The sequence below is a fragment of the Culicoides brevitarsis genome, chromosome 2 (genome assembly GCF_036172545.1).
Source record: "Culicoides brevitarsis isolate CSIRO-B50_1 chromosome 2, AGI_CSIRO_Cbre_v1, whole genome shotgun sequence".
In the NCBI taxonomy this organism is placed as follows: Eukaryota; Metazoa; Arthropoda; class Insecta; order Diptera; family Ceratopogonidae; genus Culicoides; species Culicoides brevitarsis.
The window spans coordinates 2,987,504-3,006,880 of NC_087086.1; the positions used below are offsets into that span (position 1 = coordinate 2,987,504).

General features: G+C 24.4%; 2 protein-coding genes across 2 annotated transcripts; both read right to left on the reverse strand.

The window, feature by feature from the left end:
* Nucleotides 1–4,154: 4,154 nt before the first annotated feature.
* Nucleotides 4,155–5,378, reverse strand: LOC134832638 (coiled-coil domain-containing protein 113). The gene has a single exon (XM_063846733.1). It carries the CDS (start codon nucleotides 5,376–5,378, stop codon nucleotides 4,155–4,157), a length of 1,224 nt encoding a protein of 407 aa, XP_063702803.1.
* Nucleotides 5,379–10,009: 4,631 nt separating this feature from the next.
* Nucleotides 10,010–11,149, reverse strand: LOC134832643 (testis-specific serine/threonine-protein kinase 1-like). The gene has a single exon (XM_063846738.1). It carries the CDS (start codon nucleotides 11,147–11,149, stop codon nucleotides 10,010–10,012), a length of 1,140 nt encoding a protein of 379 aa, XP_063702808.1.
* Between the last annotated feature and the right edge of the window lie 8,228 nt (nucleotides 11,150–19,377).

The window sequence follows — 19,377 nt, forward strand, 5'->3', positions numbered from 1 at the left end:
AATTATAAGAAAAAAAAAATTATATATTTTTTTTTTAAATTATTATATTTTTTTTAAATAAAAAAAAAAAATATAAAAAAATATATTTTTAAAAATTAAAATTAAAATTATTTAAAATTAAAAAAATGATGAAATTATTTTTGGACATTAAGAAAATTTTATGAAATCTTTTTTGTAAAAATTAAAAAAAAAATTATAAAAATTTAAAAAAAAATTACCAAATATTTTCTAATTGGGCATCATTCAATCCATTTGCGGCATTTTAAGTGTTTCATCGTCTCCTGCAATAAAAAAGAAAAAGTTGTCAAAATATTGATTTTCATTTTTTTTTTGCTTTTCAATCTTTTTAAATTTTGCTTTTAAACATCATTTTCAATTTTTTTTTCTCCAATTCAACTGTTGAGTCTACCAAATCGACTTTTTCCTCTCTTTTAAATTAAATTTGGTTCCATATTGCGTGTAACCGGGCACAAAACAGCAAAACTCAATAAATTTCGCGGTCAAAAAATATTTATTAGTCTGGAGTGCAATGAAGCGCGTTCTGTTATTTGTTTTATCTGTTGACTCTGCACTCTGTTATTTTTTTTTCTCATGCAAAATGATGAGTAAACCGAATAAATTTGATTAAAATTGTAAATTTTTAATGATTTCAGCAACCAACAGAAAATTTCGTATTTTCACTTCGAACGCAAACTCAAACATGACCAAAAGGCAAAATTATGTCAAATTAATTACTGCAAATATCCTGACACAACAATTACTCGGAGTTTCAGGTGAGTCTGTGCAACACATGGCACAACAAGCGCGCCGCACAAAAGCAAGGAAAACAAGTCGTCAGTAACATTCGGAGAGGTGAGTGACAAATAAATTGAGGTTAAATTTGCATAAATAATGATATTTGTTTATGTTTGTTCATCTGATGAAATTTGGCCTGGAAATGTGTCTCTTTTCGATTCGAGCTCGCATAGAAATGAGTTTGTGAAAAATTAAACATGTTGACATTCATTTTCGAATATTCATGATTTTTCTGTCTCTTTTTCCCCAACAGAATTTTATTGCGGAGTTTATCATTAGGAATTAGTGTGCGGTTGCTCTGATTCGTGTTCTGACCTAAATAAAAAAAACTTTTCGTCAATGACGATGATAATGAACAAGTTTCTCAAGTAGAAAACATGAATTTTAACGGTAATGATTATTGTTCCCATTTTACAAGAATTTTCACTTATTTTTTGGCACACACTTGACAAAACTTGTGATTTTATGATTTTTACCTCGTTTTGTGTCTCTGTCGAAAGCAAAGTAGTGAACAAACAATCTCAGCACAGATTTTAAAGTTAATTAACTGGTTTTTCTGCGAAAGACGAGTAGATGAGTTAACATGACACTGCTGTTGCCGTCGGCGACTACCACAATCGTGATTATGTGAAGGAAAAAGTTGGATGGAAAGAGGAAGAGAAGGAGTTGTGTCGTTGATTTTCCAAGTGACAAAGATAAAAATGTTGGAAATGACAAAGGTTTTAAGTTTATTTTAATTTTTTAGAAGCTTTTAAAGGATTTTTTGAATTAAATTAGGATTTAAAAGATTTAAAAAAAATTAGAGGTTTGATAAATTTTTTTTTTAAATAAATAAAAAAAAAATAAAATAAATTTAATAATTAAATTATTTTTTTTTTAATATTTTTTCAAAATTAAATTTTATGATTAATTTTTTTTTGTTTCAAATTAAATTTTTTAATGAATTATATAAAAAAAATTATTTTTTTTGATTAATTGATTTAATTTATTAATTAATTAAATTATCAAATGGATATTTGTTTTTAATTTTTTAAATTAAAATTTTTAAATGAATTTTAAAATTAATTTTTTTTTTGGATATTTTTTAAAATAAATAAAGATTTTAATTATAAAACAAATATTTTTTAATTTTTTTTTCAAATTTAAAAAAAAAATTTTATAAATTTTGACTTCGCACTTATTTACTAAAAAAAATTGAAAAAAAATTAAAAATATATATTTAATAATTTTAATATTTATTAATTAAAAATAATTTTAAAATTATAAAAAAAATAATAAAAAAAATTAAAATTAAATTAAATTTAATTTATTATTTTTAAAAATTAAATTAAATTTAATTTTTTATTTAATTTATTTTGTTATTTTTTTATTAATTATTTAAGTTAATTAATTTATTTTTTTTAGCTACATGGACTAAAAAATTAAAAAATAACACAAAAATTATTTTAAAGCTCATTATATTGAACTCAGGTAAAAATATAAAAAAAAAAATTAAATCCAATACTAATTTTAAAATTCATTTCAGGTCTTCAGTACTCATTTTCAAGGATCGTTCAACATATATTTTCAACATATTAAAGCCAAAAAAACTCAAAAAGTCATCATCAACTGCTTTTCGAGCCGTAACGTTGCTTGTTGGAACATTTTATGAACTACTTTTCCATTCATTTCCATCCATTTGCGACGTAATTTGGCGCAAAAAATTATTATTTCATTTTACAACAACGAGGAACACAATTATTCTTCCAACTACCATATTTTTTCGTGTTCGAGTCTCGTTCTCTCGTTCGTTGTGTGCGTTTGTCGTGTCTCGTTAAATTTCATATTTAATAATAAAAACGCCCCAAGCAATATCATAATAAAAGACATTTTAATATGTTTTAGACGTAAAATTTTTGCTGTACGAGGCGAGAGAGAGACTTTTCCTTGACGATGACGACACTTTTGGCTTTTTGCATGCCAAAGCAAAATTAAATGCTTTTATTTACACAACTCGTCCTTTTCTGCTTCTCCGTATATTTCTTTAGCAGTAAATTATTTTTAATAAACAAGGAGGCACAAAAAGCGGTTGCCTGGTTAGTTTTAGGAAGTCCTTGCCTGAGGGATTTCTCGGTTTTTTCTCTTTCCGACTCACTCGTGACGTAATGTAACGTAAAGTAATGCAAAATGATTATTCATGTGGGAATTTGTTCAGTTTCCTGTCGAACGTCACATTCAGCGAGAAATTACGCAAAAAAAAAACAAACGAAGGAAATCTGATATCCCGTGAGTTGCGTGAAAATGTAGTAAAGGTAAAATGTAGCAATTTATAAGGCAATTAGCATAATTGCATGCGCTGTGTCTATCCTGGAGCGTCTTTTAGGGAGACGATAATGTAAAAGTGAACATTCACTTCTATATTTACTTTTTGCCTAAAGTCTAAAGGAATTTTCTCGTGAAACAAAAAAAAAATGGCAGAGAAAGGGAAGAATTAATTTGGTTGATGGAAAAATGTCTTCATATAAAGGAAAAAATTGAAATTTTCTTGAATTGAAGAATTTAAGCGCTTTTCCTTTTTTTTTTGTTAAAATTTCAAATTTTTATTTAACAAAAAAAAAAAAAAATATAAATTTCAATTTAATTAAAAAATAAAATTTAAATTTAATTGACGATTTAATTATTTAAAATTTTAAAATAATTTAATTAAAAAAATTAGTTAAAATAAAAATTTAAATTATTTAATTTAAAAATAAAAAAAAAATAAATTTTAAAATTAAAATTTGAAAAAATTTTTTGGAGAGAAAAATTATTTTTTAAGATTTTAATTTTTTTTTAAATTAATTAAATTATTTTAAAAATAAATTTTCATTTGTGAAAAATTTAATTTTTAAATTAATTAATTTAATTTTAATTTATTTTAATTTTTTAAAAAAAATTTTAATTTTTTTTTTTAAATTTTTAAAAATTATTTTTTTTTAATTTTTTAAATACCTAATTAAATTTTATTCTATTAATTAAATTTATTTTTTAAAAAAAATATTTTTTTAACGAAAATTTTATTTTTCAAAGAAGAAAAATTTTTTGAATTTAATTTTTTTTTTCTAAATTTCTTTAAAATTAATTTTTTTAATAATTTTGGAAAAAATAATTTTAATTTTTTTTTTAAAAATTTTAATTTTTTTGAATAATTAAATTTTGTTTTTTTTAATACTTAAAATTTATTTGTTAATTTAATTTAATTTAAAAAAATATTTTTTGAAGGAAAATTTGATTTTTTTTTAAAGTTTTTTTTTATGAATTTTTAAGACAAAGAGACGTCAAAGTATAAAAAATTTTTTTTTACCAAAATTTATGTAATGCATTTAAATTTTAAACTCAATTTAATTTAAAGCATTTTCTTTCGAGCGACGATTTTTCGTCTCGCGTCTCAATTTCTTGTTCATTCGCTCCAATTCCATTAACTTTTCCTTTTGATTGCAGTAATCCGTTACACTTGGCGTGCTATAATGCTCCATTTTGTACTCCAACTTTCCAATTTCTTCCCTTACTTCGTCAATTTTTTGCTTTAGCACGGATTTTTCTCGGCACAATCTTTCAATCGACTTGAAAAGCAACGTTTTTCGTGCCTTTAATTCTTCGACGCGAGCTAATTTCTTGTCCAATGCCTTCTTTTGTGTCGCACACGCCAACGATATTTGTCCATTTACTTGTTTCAAGCCATAAAACTGCGAGTCCTTCTCCTTCAGGAGTTTCGTTAACGTATTTTTATCGATTTTAAGTTGTTCGAAATCAACTGGTCTCAAAATTCCAACGAGTTGTTTTTTCGTTGCGAGTTTGGAATTTGCTGTTTTTGCCGTTTGCTTCAATGAACTTGTACGAAGTCTCAATTTGTCGAGAAGAGTTGAGTCTTGTTTGATTTTCGAACGAATAAATTTCAAAAAAGTTTCGGAAGGAATTCTTCCTGTAATTGGATCGATTCCTTCGAGTAAAATTTCTTTTTGGAATTTTAATTTTTTTTGTTGAATTTCTGAAATTGTAGCTTGAATTTCTTTCGCTTCACAGGTAAGTTGATGAATTTTTCCTGAACTTTCATTCAAAATTTTTTTAATATTTTCCGTTTTTTCTTTTATCGCTTTTTCAGCCATTTCGATTTTCATCAAGGGACTTAGCTGTTCAAGAGTTTTTTGATATCCTGAAGCTTCGGAAGTTCCTGTTTGCATGGATTTCTGCGAGCCACGCGAAAAAATCGACAAACTTTTCTTGGATTTTCGGCTGTAAATTGATTCGATGATCGAACTTCCATCCATCCATGAAGTCGAGTCGAAAGTATTGTTACTAACCGCCAAATCGTAGATATCTTGCGGGAGTTTTTGCATCCCTGTCGCTACTTGAAGTGCTAAATTTGGGTCCTCAAACCCAATGTACGAGAGAAACATTCGATTTTCCGTATCAACTTTGTCAAATTCCGTTTTTGTTTGATCGATCAAGTCATGAAGCTCTTTGTTCGAGTAATCTTTGAAGATGTCAGTCTCGTCAGCGGTAAGTTTACTTTCATCTTGATTTAAATTGTTTTCTTCTTCACTGCCAGCGACGAAATTGGACATGACGAAAATAATTTCGGGTGACATGAAATTCAAAGGCGAGTTGTTCGAGAAAAAAATCCCTTAAGCGAAGGAAAACAAACAAAGAAAAAAATTTTTACACGGTTAATGTCGAAAAGAATTAAGGCTGGAATAATGGTCAATATACACAAAGAGCGAAATTGTACTCTTGTTAATCGTTAACGGCAGTTATTATCGTTATTACCACAAAAGCAACTCCGAACAAATCCCTTAACTACTGGAATAGTAATTAGGATCGACGTAACTTCAATTATTGCATTTTTGCGTGTCGTTATGAATAACGATTCACAATAAGTAGAAAAAATCCGAAAAATTTTCTTTTCATAGAAAATTCGAGAGTTTTATAAAAAAATTTCAAAATTAAAATTAATTTTTAAGAAACTAAAAAAAAATAATTTTCAAAGCAAAAAAAAAAAAAATCTCAAAAAATAATTTTTAACTTCAAAATTTTTTTTCCAATTTTTAAATTTGTTTTTTTTTAATTTTTATTTTATTTTAATTATTTAAATTTTTATTTTAATTAATTTTTTTTTTAATTAAATTATTTTTGAATAATTAAATGTTATTTTATAAATTTAATTTAAATTTTATTTTTTTATTAAATTTTTTTCAAATTAGAAAAAATTTTCTTCTCATAGTGAACAATTTTTCATCGAAACATTCAAAGGGGAGCCGATTTGGGACCAAATGGTCATTACAGCAAGAAAGTCTGAAATTAAATTCACATCAACGGTAAACGTGTAAGTTTACGTAATGCACTGATGGATTCCTTTGCACATTTCTTGCACAAAAAAAAACTTTTTTCCTTCATTTTTGGGGGAAAAAAATATTAAAATAATGCGTTGACGTGTAATTTTCTTACGGGAGTTAATCGAATAGGCGCAGGGAAATTACGGAATATAAAGAAAAATATTTTATTTCCTGTTGCCATCTTTTCTTTCCTTTTTCCGAAATTTGTACTTCATTAGGAATGTCAAAAAGAATTTTTCGGGGGAAATGACAATATAGAACTTACTAATCGTTGCGAGAACGTTTTTCACTGCGGGACTTTTTCCGCCATTTCGACACGAGAAATAAAACAAAAAAAAATATTTCAATTGGTCAAGTTAATTAATTTTGTACTTTTTTTGTTGTTTGTACGAAATTTCAATTTAGAATTTTTTTAGAAGGTAATTTTGTAAAAATTCACCTTTGAAACGTCTGTCTTTTAAAAATAAAGAAAAAAGCGTTTAAATTAAAAAAATTTTGAAAATTTTATAATTGAATTGCGAAAAAATATTTTGATTTGTGTCAAAATTCTTACTTTAAAAAAGAAATAAATTATTAAATGATTAAATTAAATAAATAAATTTAAAAAAATAATAAATAAAAAAAATAATTTAGAAAAATTTAAGAAATTCGAATATTTAAAAATATTTTTCTTTTTAATTCTAAAAAATATTTTAATTTTTTATAAATTAAAGTTTTTATTTTTATTTTATTTTAAAAATCAATTAATTTTTTTAGTATGAAAAAATTTTTTAAACACGAATATATTTCTTTTATTTTTTTAATTAAAAAAAAAGATTTTGATTAATTATTTTTTCATATTTTTAACTTTAAATTTTTTTTTTATTTCAGTTTTATTTTTTTTTTTAATAAAAAAATTATTTTAATTTATAAATAAATTATTTATTTTGTTTCAATTTTTTTTAACTTAAAAAATTATTTTAGTTTTTTTTTCAAAAATTTCAAAAATATTTTTATTTAAAAAAAATAATTTTGATAAATTATTAATTTTAATTTGATATTTTTAAAATTTTTTTAACTTTGAAATTTATTTTTTTTTAATTTGGAAAAGTTAATGTCTTAATTTAAAAAAATAATTTAATTTTTTAAATTTATTTTATGAAGTAAAATTTTTAACAAGCACAAAAAAGCGCTTTTATGACTTTTTTCCATCGACTTTTAATTAAAGATTTTTTTTCGCAATTCAATTTCAATTTCCAAACTCGAATCCGTGGAAACATGTAAATAAATACACACACAAAATGTTGAATTTAGAGAAAAGGGTAGTCATGGTCATGTCTGCATTTGATAGTCGTAACAAATAATTTGAATCCTCTTCTGTGCAACAACGCGTCTATTTTAATTAAAACGTTTAATTTCCATGTTCCCTCCAACTCTCGAAATGTTTTGTTCCGTCTGTATTTTTATTTCCTTTCATGTTTTGGGATTTATTTTTCGGGAATGAACACAGGAAAAGCGACGCAGCTCAAGGCCATTCCAACTTTGTTTGCAATTAAAACAAAAAGACAAAAAAATAAAACATAAATTTTCGGACCAAAAATAACAATGAAACGAAAAGAAGAAGAAGAAGGAGTCATGTAAATATTGTAGAAAAGTTTTTATTTGAACTCGACTCGGATCTTTTTATTGTTTTTAACATGCAAATATTTAAAGTTTTCCTTTTATTTTCCACTCGAATCAGATCCCTTTGACGTTGCAGAGAAAAACAGAAAAAAAAACACAGAAGAGACACCGGTAATGGAATAATCCTCATCATCAAAGGGGCATCAAAAGCATATATAGACAATGTGGATATTGATTAAAATTCAAGAAGAAACGAACGGAGGAAAAACAACGGAAGCAAAAGCACAAAAAGCAGGACAAAAAAGGTGAATGAAACCATTTATATGATAATCTGATACGAATTTAAGAGTCTCTTGTTCCTTTGCATAAAATATATAATAATAATCATTTCCATAACTGGGCCAGGATTTAACCGCATACGAAAAAAAAGTAAACATCGCAAGTGAAGAAGAAAGAAAAAATTAACATAATCTCCTTAAAGAACGAAAAAAATTGACTTTTCATCCTTTTTTTGTTCGTTGCTTGTCTAACTCCTGCTTCATTGTATTTTCAGCTACTGTCCATTCAATGTTTTGTAAATAAATAAACGACATGACATCATAATCGCAGTCAAGAAGTGAATCAGAAGGCAAGGAAAAAATCTCAGAGGTAATTGCCGATTATTCTCATTTTTTTTCTTCTAAAAATATTTAAAAAAACAGGAAAAAAAATACTTGGAAAAGGAAAATTTTTATAAATAGGATAAAGATGCTGGTCCTTATCGAAAGGATAAATCATTTATTTAAGACTTTTACGATGAAACAGAAAAAACACGTAAAAATGTCTTGAAGCGAAAAGATAAGAAGTTACGAAAAAAAAATATATGCAAATAAGGAGAATGACTTTTAAAAGTAAATTTTGAGAGAAAAAAAAGGATTGAGATTTTTATCGAATTGGAGTTAAAGGAAGAAATTAACACACAACAAGAAGATGCGGGAAATATGAAATAAAACGCAATAATTTTTTTTATTTTTATTTAAATTTTTATTTCAAAACTGGGTTAAAAATTAATAAATCAAAATTAAACAAATTTAAAATTAAATAAAAAAAATTAATTTAATTTAATTTTTATTTTAAATAAATTATTCATTTAATTTTTTCATTTTGAAAATATGTTAAATTTTTTTTTTAAATTAGATTTACAGAAATTAAAATAATTTGTATTTTTTTAGATTAATTGGCAAAAAAAAATATATTTAAAAAATTAAAAAAAATATTTATAAACGAGTTTTGAAAATTTTTATTTTAATTTTTGATTAATTCTTAATTATCAAACAAAAATCTAAATAATTTAAAAAAAAATTTAAATTTTATTTGTTTTATCGAAAAATGTTAAATAAAACAAATAAAATTATTTTTTTAAAAATTATTTATATTTTTGTTTGAAGAAATATAAATAATTTATCAAAAATTAAAATAAATTTAAAAAATTATAAAAAAAAATTAAACCTTTTAAAATTAAAAAAAATATTTTTTTTTCCAAACTCGTTTATAAATATTTTTTAAAATTTTTTAAATATTTTTTTTTTGTTAAAATTCATCATTCAGAAGAAAAAAAATCTTTATAGGATTTGAGTAAAAATTGGAAAACCGCAAAAGAAATCTTTAAAAGTCAATTGAAAAAAAAATTATTTAAAGGTAAATATTTTTTTTTTCAAAATCCATTATTTCAAATTTTTTTTTTATTTTTTTTTCTAAATTTCCATAAAAATTGAATAAACATCATCATCCATCGAAAACTTTCTCTTCTTCCGAGAACAAACAAAAAACAATAATTTTCCAACAATTTCCCATAATAATTTGACATTTTAATGCTCTCATTGCTTCCTTAATGCCAAAAACTCCCACAAAAACAAATGAAAGCAAAATATTTTAAAAAACAAATATTCAAACTGCCCTCAGAACAAATAATTTTCAATATTAATGCATATTTGCCAAGATCTCAAACCTACTATCGACAATTGTTATAGGTACATTCACACACACGAAGAAAAACAAACAATTTGAACAAAAACAAAGCAACTTGGGCAATATATTTAATTTTCCACATTCATGAACAAGCAATTTCAATTTTATATATTTTTTTTCATCTGTGTGATATTTTGATACTTTTCAAATAATTGTCTGTTCAAATAAATTTCTCAATTTCATGATGATGATTATTACGGAGGAATGTCAATTTGATGGAATTTTTTTATTTTCGTCAGTAATTTGATATCTCGTTATTTCAAGATCAAAGTCTTGTCTTGCATGAGTTTAATGGTTGATGTTGGCGTAATTTTTGACTCAATGAAGGAGTAGCCTTTCGTTTTCATGTCGACAGTTGTGTTTGAGGCTGTTTGTTCTTCTTTTCGTGCTTTTTCAACGTCATTTGAGATGTCGGGATGATGATCTCGGATATTTTTAAGTTTTAAAGTTCCATTTTTAACCATCTGAATATGCTCTTTGGCTTTTATCAGAGCTCCAAATTCATCTGGAAGCAAACTTTTGAGTCTGTCATCCATTTGAATCCATTTCGAGGCAATTACTTCGTCGAGTTTGATTCTTTCTTCGATTGTTGGTTCAAGCATTTTCTTGATTAGAGACTTAACTTCGTGCGAAAGTTTGTCAACGACTTTTGTACGAAATCGCCATTTACGTTTGATTTGATGGTTGTACAGAGATTTTGCGTTGTCATCGTCGAAGGGCATCGATTTGTTCAGCATGGTAAAGACAACGACGCCAAGTGCCCAAACATCTGACAGTTTTGGGTTGTAAGGCGTTCCTTTGATGATTTCGGGAGCTGCGTATTGAAGAGAGCCACAAAAAGTTTTGCTTAACACAGGATTCATTCGTTCGTCTAAAAGAAATCTCGCAAAACCAAAATCCGCAAGTTTTACATTGAAATTTCCCGTGACGAGGATATTTTCGCATTTTATGTCACGATGAGCGATTTCAAGGGTGTGAAGATATTGAAGCCCCAAACATAGTTGTCTTGTCCAAATCCTCGCCTGATTTTCTCGAATAAGTCCATTTTTGATGATAAAAGCTAATAAATCGCCATTCTCGGCATATCGCATGAAAATGTAGTACTTGCTCTTTCGTCGGAACAAACTGTGAGTATGGATGACATGCGGATGGTTGAGCTTCAGTAAAATTTCTAATTCACGAGGAAGAAATTTCTCCACAAAAGTTGACGGGGCTTTGTTAATGTCAATTACTTTGCAAGCCAAATGCGTAATTCGCTCCGTTTCTTCTTGACCTTGACTTTTGACCTTGAACTCGCCCAAATAAACTTTTGCATAAGAACCTTGACCCAATTTATCAAGCAAGCGATATCCACGAGTATTGAGAGTAATTTCCTCAGAAGTTGTCGGATTCATTGCATCTTAGCTTAAAATACCGAAAACAGTCTAAAACATGAAAGTTGAAGCTAACGTTGCTGCGTTAAAATTATTCGTGTATGGAGTTGCCTGGTCGAAGAAATAAATTTAATCAAGTTCCTTTCAAAAGAAATAATAATAAGAAGACGAACAGTGAAAAAAAAAATTCAAATGAATGTAAAAATAAATAACTTTTACGCTTATTTTCAACACAACTTTTTTTCCTTTCATTTTATTCATTTTGCAATCTCATTATAGGATGGAGCCAACAGAAAAAAAGATGTTGCAAGAGAGATGATGAGGTACAAATTAAATGTGCGAAGCAAAAAGTTTTGTATTAATGTAAATGTAGAAAAAAAAAATTTTTTAATGGAAACGAAGATTTTCTCAGAAGGAACTTGGAAACAAGATTGCGATCAATTGGTGACGCATTTGTTTGGTAAGTAGATTAAATCCTCTTTTAATGATTTGTTTTTAACTCAATATATTTCAATAAACAAGTTTTTAGTCTTAATTGACCTTAATTTGCTATAAAAAAAGATAAAAATGCAAAAATTTGATAAAATGTCAAGATTGTCAATTTAAATATAATTGACCGTTAAATTTTTTTTAAAAAAGAATTTTGCTAATTTTTTTTTATGAAAATAGGTTACTACAAAAACTACAAAATAAATTGAAAATTAAAAAAAAAAATAAATTAAAAATAAAAAAAAATAAATTTAAAATAAAAAAAAAATAAATTAAAAATTAAAAAAAAAATTAAATTAAAAATTTAAAAAAAATGAATTAAAAAATTTTTTTATTTAATTTTTTTATCAACGAGAATTTTGAAAGAAATAAAAAAAAAATATTATTAAAATTAAGAAAAAAATTCTAAATATTTTATATATAACAGATTTTGTTAATTTTTTTTATAAAAATAGGTTTGATTAAAAATAAAATTTTTTTTTTTAAATAAAAAAAATTTTAAAATTTAAAAAAATATTCTAAAATTTTTTTATGAAAAAGAATTTCACTATTTTTTTTATATGAATTAATTTTTTTATTTTTTTTAATGAAAAAAATCATTTTTTAAGAATTTATAAAAATTTCCAAAATTAATAAAATTTGATATTTTTTGTTAAATTTAAAATCGTTTTAAAAACTTTCATAATTGTCAATTAAAAAAAAAGAAACCGCTAAAATTTTTTAAAATTAATAAAATTTATCAGTTCAAAAAAAATTAACAGTTAAAAATTTTTCAAACAAATTTTCCATTAAATTTGACAAAATAAAAAAAAAGTTAATTCAATTCCTTTAAATCAACATTTTCTCTCTCTTACCATTGAACAATTGTCAGATAAGCAAATCCCGTGTAAAAACCGGATCCCATGACACAGAAATCCAGATAGAACTGAAAAGAAATTCAAATAAAAGTAAAATTACAATTATTCATTCGCTTATCACGTCATTATAGGCATTTGGCATTAACATAATGGTGTCTCATCCAATGACAAAACTTTTTTCCTTCGTTTTCCTTTCTCACATTTTTGAATGAGTGACAAAATATTTTCGCTACAAATTCAATCGAAATCCATTGAAAAGCTCGATATTGAGCCATCCTATGACTTTTTTTTAAAGTCATTTGTGTCAATGATGTTAAAATTACTATAAAATGAAAATAAATTGATTTTCCAAAGTTACAATGACACTTCTATTGCCATTTACTTCCGGATTAAAAACGTTCAATTTTGGATTCGAAGCAAAAAAAAAAGTTGTGTAATAAAAATGCCGCCACTTTTATTATTATTTGAACATAATAGCTTCATATCCCAGTTTCTCCTACTTTTTCTTTAAAGCATCAAGGGAAAAAGTCTTGATAAGACATCGAATGTGTGGAGAGGGAATAACATTAATCCGACATTGGAAATGAAAAGAAACGAAGAAATTGAACGATAAAGTTTTACTTTCATTCAGAAACAGCAGCACAGAGCCACGTTTGAATACTTCTTCACACTTTGGCTTCGAATTTCTTTCTTTTTTTTACTTTTATTTCTTAATGTCGGAAAATTTCTTTGCTTTTTGCTCGTGTGTATGTGTTCTCACGTGTCAAGTCAACTCGCATTCATAAAATTTTTGAAGTTAAGTTGTTGTTTCAAGTTACTTTTGTAAGAAATTTTCCATTTTTTTTTCTTTGAATGCTGCAATTGAAGGCTCTATTAAAAAGTTGTCGTTACAAGAAAAAAAAGTCGTCGAACACTTTTAAACTCATTTCTGGGTGATTTATCTCACATATCAATATTTACTTTTTTCTTTCTTTCCTTTTATTTTTTTTGTCCTTCTGGAATTGAAGGTATCGCGACAAGACGTCCTGCGTGTCGATGTTAAGAGAGAAGAAAGAGAAAAGAAATTGACATAATAAAATTTATTTCTTTTGTTGCTGGAATGGCGTTAGATGTATTGATGTTTGTTGTTTCCTATACTTTTAACGCATTTTCAAAAAGAGAAAAAAAAAATAAAAATGTTGTTTTTTTTTCCGTCAGTTAAATTTTCATAAAAAATATTTTTTCAAATTATTTTAACATAAAAAAAATTATTTAAAAAATTTTAAAAAAAATATTAAATAAAAATTTAATTTTATTAATCAAAAATTAATTTTTTTTTTAAATTCCAAAAATTATTATTTTTTCAAATTTCAAAACTTAATTTTTTTTTTAAATTTCAAAAATATTTTTTTTTGTTAAAATTAAAAAAATCGATTAATTAATTTAAATTAATAAAAATTTAAAAAATTCAAAAGAAAAAAAAATTAAAGATTTTTTATAATTAAAAATTAAAAAAATGGAAAAATTTAATTAAAAAAATATTTTTGAAATATAATAAAATATCAATAATTAAAAAAAAATTTTTTTTTTCAAATTAAAAATTTAACACATTTTTATAAGATATTCAATAATTAAAAAAAATATAAAAACCTAATAAAAACGATAATTTTTTATGAAATACGCTCAAAATATTCTTTCCATAAAAGTTTTTTTATGCCTTGTTTTTATGTTTTATGTGTTTTTCTTTTTATCACGTCTCTTTTTGGGACTTTAGACGCATAAAATATTGAAGTTTACTTTTTTCTCTCTTTTTTATAGACTAGACAGCCAAACAATTTTTCTTTCCTTTGAATTTCTTCCTTTTATGGTCGATTTTTTATGATTTTTTCTTAAATTTTTCTCTTTAAAAGGGACAAATTTCATCTTTAAAGCAGCTTTCTCTCAATAAGCCTATTTTCGTGATTTTCCTTTTGTTTTCCCTACCGAGAAGTAACTTAGAAGGAATGGGAAAATAGACAAAAAGAGATTAATTGAACATCATCACTCTTGTGCCAAACAGTGCTCGCTCTTAATAATTTTCATATCTGGGCTAATAGATAAAATATTCAACTTCCGGACAATTACTTTTCCTTTTGCCACGAGTTTCGCTTTAAATTTTTGCCATAAGTGCTCCATTTAAAAGGTCCCGGCAACATTTATGCAAATAAGGCTGTTGGTTGTTTAGCCTTGTAAATGAGAAATTGTCGTCATAATTCATTTGTTTTGTATTTTTTTTTATTTTCTGCTGTTGATATTGAAACCGCAGAAGAAGAAGATGAGGCAGAAGTGGGAAAGAAAGTCAATTGCGTATTATCATAAAAATAAACAAACGGTCCTCAAATGCTCGCTTTGTAATAATAATAATGAGGTCGAAACAGATATCAATATAATAAATTATTCATGTTTGTCTTTTTTCCTCTTCCTCTGTTTCCTTATCTAGTTGTTCTAAGGGAGTTTTATGACTTTTTGTGACATATTGTCTGTAGTTATTTTCAAAGAATGGCTTGATGTTGGCCGATGGGGAAGAAAATGATGAAAAATTCAGTTGTAGAAGGAGCTTTTGAATGAAATGAAGACATTTTGCTGTTCTTGAGATGCAGGAAAATGGATTTATGGTGAGTAAAATCAAATTATTTCTTCATTTTTACATGAGGATTTCCTTCCTTTTTTGGATAAGAAATTCAAAAGTATCGACAAAAGCTCAAAATTTTTGTTAATTAAAAAAAATATATAAAATTTGATTAGGGTTAAAAAATTAATTAGAAAAACAATTAAAAAAAAAATTATAAAAATTATAAATTAGTATATTAACATTAAATTGATTAAAAATAAAGTAAAATAAATTTAAAATTAATTTATAAATTTTTTAAGCTATTTTTTTTTAAATATTTAATTTTTAATTTTTTTTTTTCAAATTAAAATTTAATTATAAAATTTTTTTATTTTTTTTAAATATTTAATTTTTATTTTTTATTTTTTTTTAAATATAATTTAATTTAATTTTTTTAAAAATATTTAATTTTTAAATTTTTTATTATTTTTTTTTTTTAAATTAAAATTTAATTATGAAATTTTTTGTTTTTTTTAAATATTTAATTTTTAAATTTTTTATTATTTTTTTTTAAATTAAAATTTAATTATGAAATTTTTTAATTTTTTTTAAATATTTAATTTTTAAATTTTTTATTATTTTTTTTCAAATTAAAATTTAATTATGATTTTTTTTTTTAAATATTTAATTTTTAAATTTTTTATTATTTTTTTCAAATTAAAATTTAATTATAAAATTTCTGAATATTTTTTTTAAATATTTTATTTTTAATTTTTTTTTAATTAAATTAAAAAAATATTTTACGCATTGAGCCTTTTTGATATTTGGTAAACCTCAAAATCCGTTTCATTGAAAAACTTTTTAGTCCTTTTTCTTCCATTTCCTTTGAATTTCTTCAATAAAAACTCATCTTTGACTTCATTTAATAGCAAACAACCACAAAATCGCCCATCAAAATTTCCTCCTTCTCTCAAAAATCGATCGATAATTGTTTCATCATCAAATCTCGACGACGCCGCGCGACGCCCTTTTTGTCTTTTGATCGTTAAAAGCCTTAACGACTCCCCGAAAGAAAGGGGAAACGCCCTGTTGCCTACGCTTCTTTTGCGAAAATTTCCATACATCTCTCGACTGTTTATCTGCAACTTCCCATTTTATGGCTATTGTTACGAGCATTTTGTGACACCATATTAAAAATTACGACTTTGTAGCTTCGCATGTGTGCTATCGGGTACAAATTATTGCTTGAAAGATGTGTAAATGTGGTTTTAACATTTCCTTTTTTTTCTCTGTGCTTTCCACAAAACCGACACACATCACAAAGTCCTCTCTCTCTGTGTTCTTTAATGCATTTCTAAATAAACCATAAATGTGAGGGTGCTTATAAACTCTTCTCTTCTCGTCTATTCTCCGACGACACGATAAGGTTTAAAGCCTTTTGTGAATAGAGAATTTATTTTCTTTCGAATTTTGGTTACACGCATGATGGTCTTGCCTCGTCCTTGCCATAAAATGAACTATTCATAACGTGGCCTGAGAAAAAAGTAGCGAAACAAAAGAGAGGTATTCCCATAAATATCAAACACCTCAAAGTTACCCTTTTCTCAATTTTGTCATTGTTTTTGATTGTTATTGTTTGTGGATCGTTTCCGACCAAAAGGTAATCCGAAATAATCGAATTCGGGTCGACGACAAGCGAGAGATACAACTTCATTAATTAACATTTTTGTAACATCGACTTGAAAGTTTTCTTTGTGTCGACGAGAATCCTCTTTGTCGAAATTCCGAGGTTGCTGAACCTTTGAACGGAAAATATTTAATTTGCGAAATAGTTGTGCGAAGAGAAAGCAAAGAAACCAAAAAGAGACCGACAGACATGAAATTTCTCTGTTTGTTTGTAGGTACTTTGTGTGCCTGAAAGTAAATAATAATGAGGAAATATAAAATGAGAGAATTTTTCTAAGAGGATGCACAATGAACAACAAAAGTTTCTTGCTGCAATCTGTGCCGTGTTTCCGTTTCTTGTTGCTTCGTCTGTTGCTCTGTTGTTTTCGTTTCTAAAATAGAATTTCTCTTGAATTTTTATTTTTTATTAATTAAATTTTTATTTTTATTTAAATTATTTTTTTTTTATTAAATATAAATATTTTTTTAATTAAAAATAATTTTAATTTTTTTTTAATTTTTTTTCAAATTTATTTTATTTACAAAAATTTTCTTTTTAATTTCTTAAAAATATTTTTAAGAAAAATATTTTTTTTAATTTAATTTTATTTTTCAAAAATTATTTATTTTATTATTTAAAAATTTATATTGTATTCGAAAAAAATATTGCTTCTAATTTTACATTACTTAATTTTATTCTCAATTACTTTTTCATTTTTTTAATTTTATTAATTTTTTATTTTTTTTAATTTCATTAAATTTTTAAATTATTTTTTTTATTTAGAAGAAAAATATTTTTTTTTTTATTTTTAATTTTTTTTAAATTAAATTTTATTTTAAATTTAAATAATTAATTTTACTAATTAGTTTTTTATTTTTATTTTATGTTTCAATTAATTAATTTTGATTTTTTTAATTAATTTAATTAATTAATATAATTTTTTTTTGAGAATAATTTTTTTTATTATTTTTAATATTAATTAAATTATTTTAAAGATTAATTTTGTTGAAAAAAAAAAATGTTTTTTTTTAAATTTTATTTTAATTAATTTTTAATTATTTAATTAATTTTTTTTTATTTTTTTAAAAATCAATTTTCGAATAAACAAACATTTAATATTTTATCAAAAAAAAAAAAAAAAACAATAAAATATTCCAATTTGTCGAAATTTTCAATCAACTCTCTGAACATATTGTCGTTATGTTCACATATCCCAATAAAAAAATTTTAATTTAAATTGAGTGTCAAAAACATTGCGAAAAATTTAATTTTATTTCTAATTCAGTTCACTTTACTCTGATGTTCGGTCCAAAAAAAATCGCACAAACAAAAAAAAGATTTTTAATCATTTTTCTGGTTGATTGACTCATTTTAATTCAGCTACTGAACTTTTAATCATCACGAGTAAAGTAATTAAATTTCAAAAGTTGATGCACTCACTTTGAAATTTCATCAACATCCAAACTTTCCCTTTCTCTTCCTGTCGGTTTTTTAAGCGATACACCGAATGAAAGTGATTCCCTCAGTCGCATGCATGATTTATTTAAGCGCAAGCATTATTTTAATTCATCATTGAATGTTTCGGTAAAAGTGTAGACAACACAACAAAAAGGATATCATAACGGATAATAATAGCATTGATGTTGCTGGCTGTTCTATAATGATGATGATGGGGGACTATAAATACTAATTAGACACAAAAATTGTTGTTGTTGTTTTTGTTTACAGTAAATCTGTTTTAAATATATTTTTTGGGGAGATCCGAACAAAAGGATGGATTGCTTTAAATATAAAGGATTATTCCCCCATATAAATTTTTCTTTTCTGTGTGAATGAATGATGAGTAGTAGAATATTTGAAGTGAGCCACATTAAAGGATATCGGATTAAATGTTTTCATATTTTTATTTTAGTTTAGTTTAGGAGAACAAAGGATCAGCTGTGAGGCGAAATGAATAATGTTGATGAATGGGAATTAGAGAAGAATTTGTTTTGTAGCTGAAATGGTTAATTGGAGAACAAGGAAGGAGATTATGTTACAACAAAACGTTTACGGAAGGAAATATTTTTGGTATGTATTTTTAAATTTTTTGAACTAAACTAAAATTTTTATTTTTTTTTTACAGGAAAATTTCTTCAAAAATCTATTCCAATTAATCCAAACCAAGCATAAAATTTAAAAAAATTAATTGAAGAGATTTTTTTTTTGAAAATCTATTCTAACTAATGCAAACCAAGCACAAAAAAATACGAAAATCGTTCTTTTAAAAAAATTCGCAAGAAAAAAAAACATCTTCACTCTTATCCCTTTCCCGGTTTTTCCACAGAGGAGGACATTTCAAAATTTGGAAAAACTAATTTTTCAATAACTTTAAGTTCAGCTATTAAAATAATTCAAATTGTACTTGAATGCCAAAGGTTCAAGCTTTTCAACAAAAAAAATTGAACTTTGAAATTTAAAGGAAATTTTGCAAAAAATTTAAGAAAAATTCAAAAATCTATTCCAATTAATTCAAACCAAGCATAAAAATAAAAAAATACGAATATCGTCCCTTTAAAAAAATTCGAAAGAAAAAAATCATCTTCACTCTTATAATTTTATACTTTGTTAATTTAAACCTTTAATACTATTTAAATATTCACCACTTTTATTTTTTCATTCCATTCAA

What these genes read in the sequence shown, in the direction of transcription:
- LOC134832638 (XM_063846733.1), bottom strand. Translation starts at nt 5,378, where the DNA reads ATGTCCAATTTCGTCGCTGGCAGTGAAGAAGAAAACAATTTAAATCAA.
- LOC134832643 (XM_063846738.1), bottom strand. Translation starts at nt 11,149, where the DNA reads ATGAATCCGACAACTTCTGAGGAAATTACTCTCAATACTCGTGGATAT.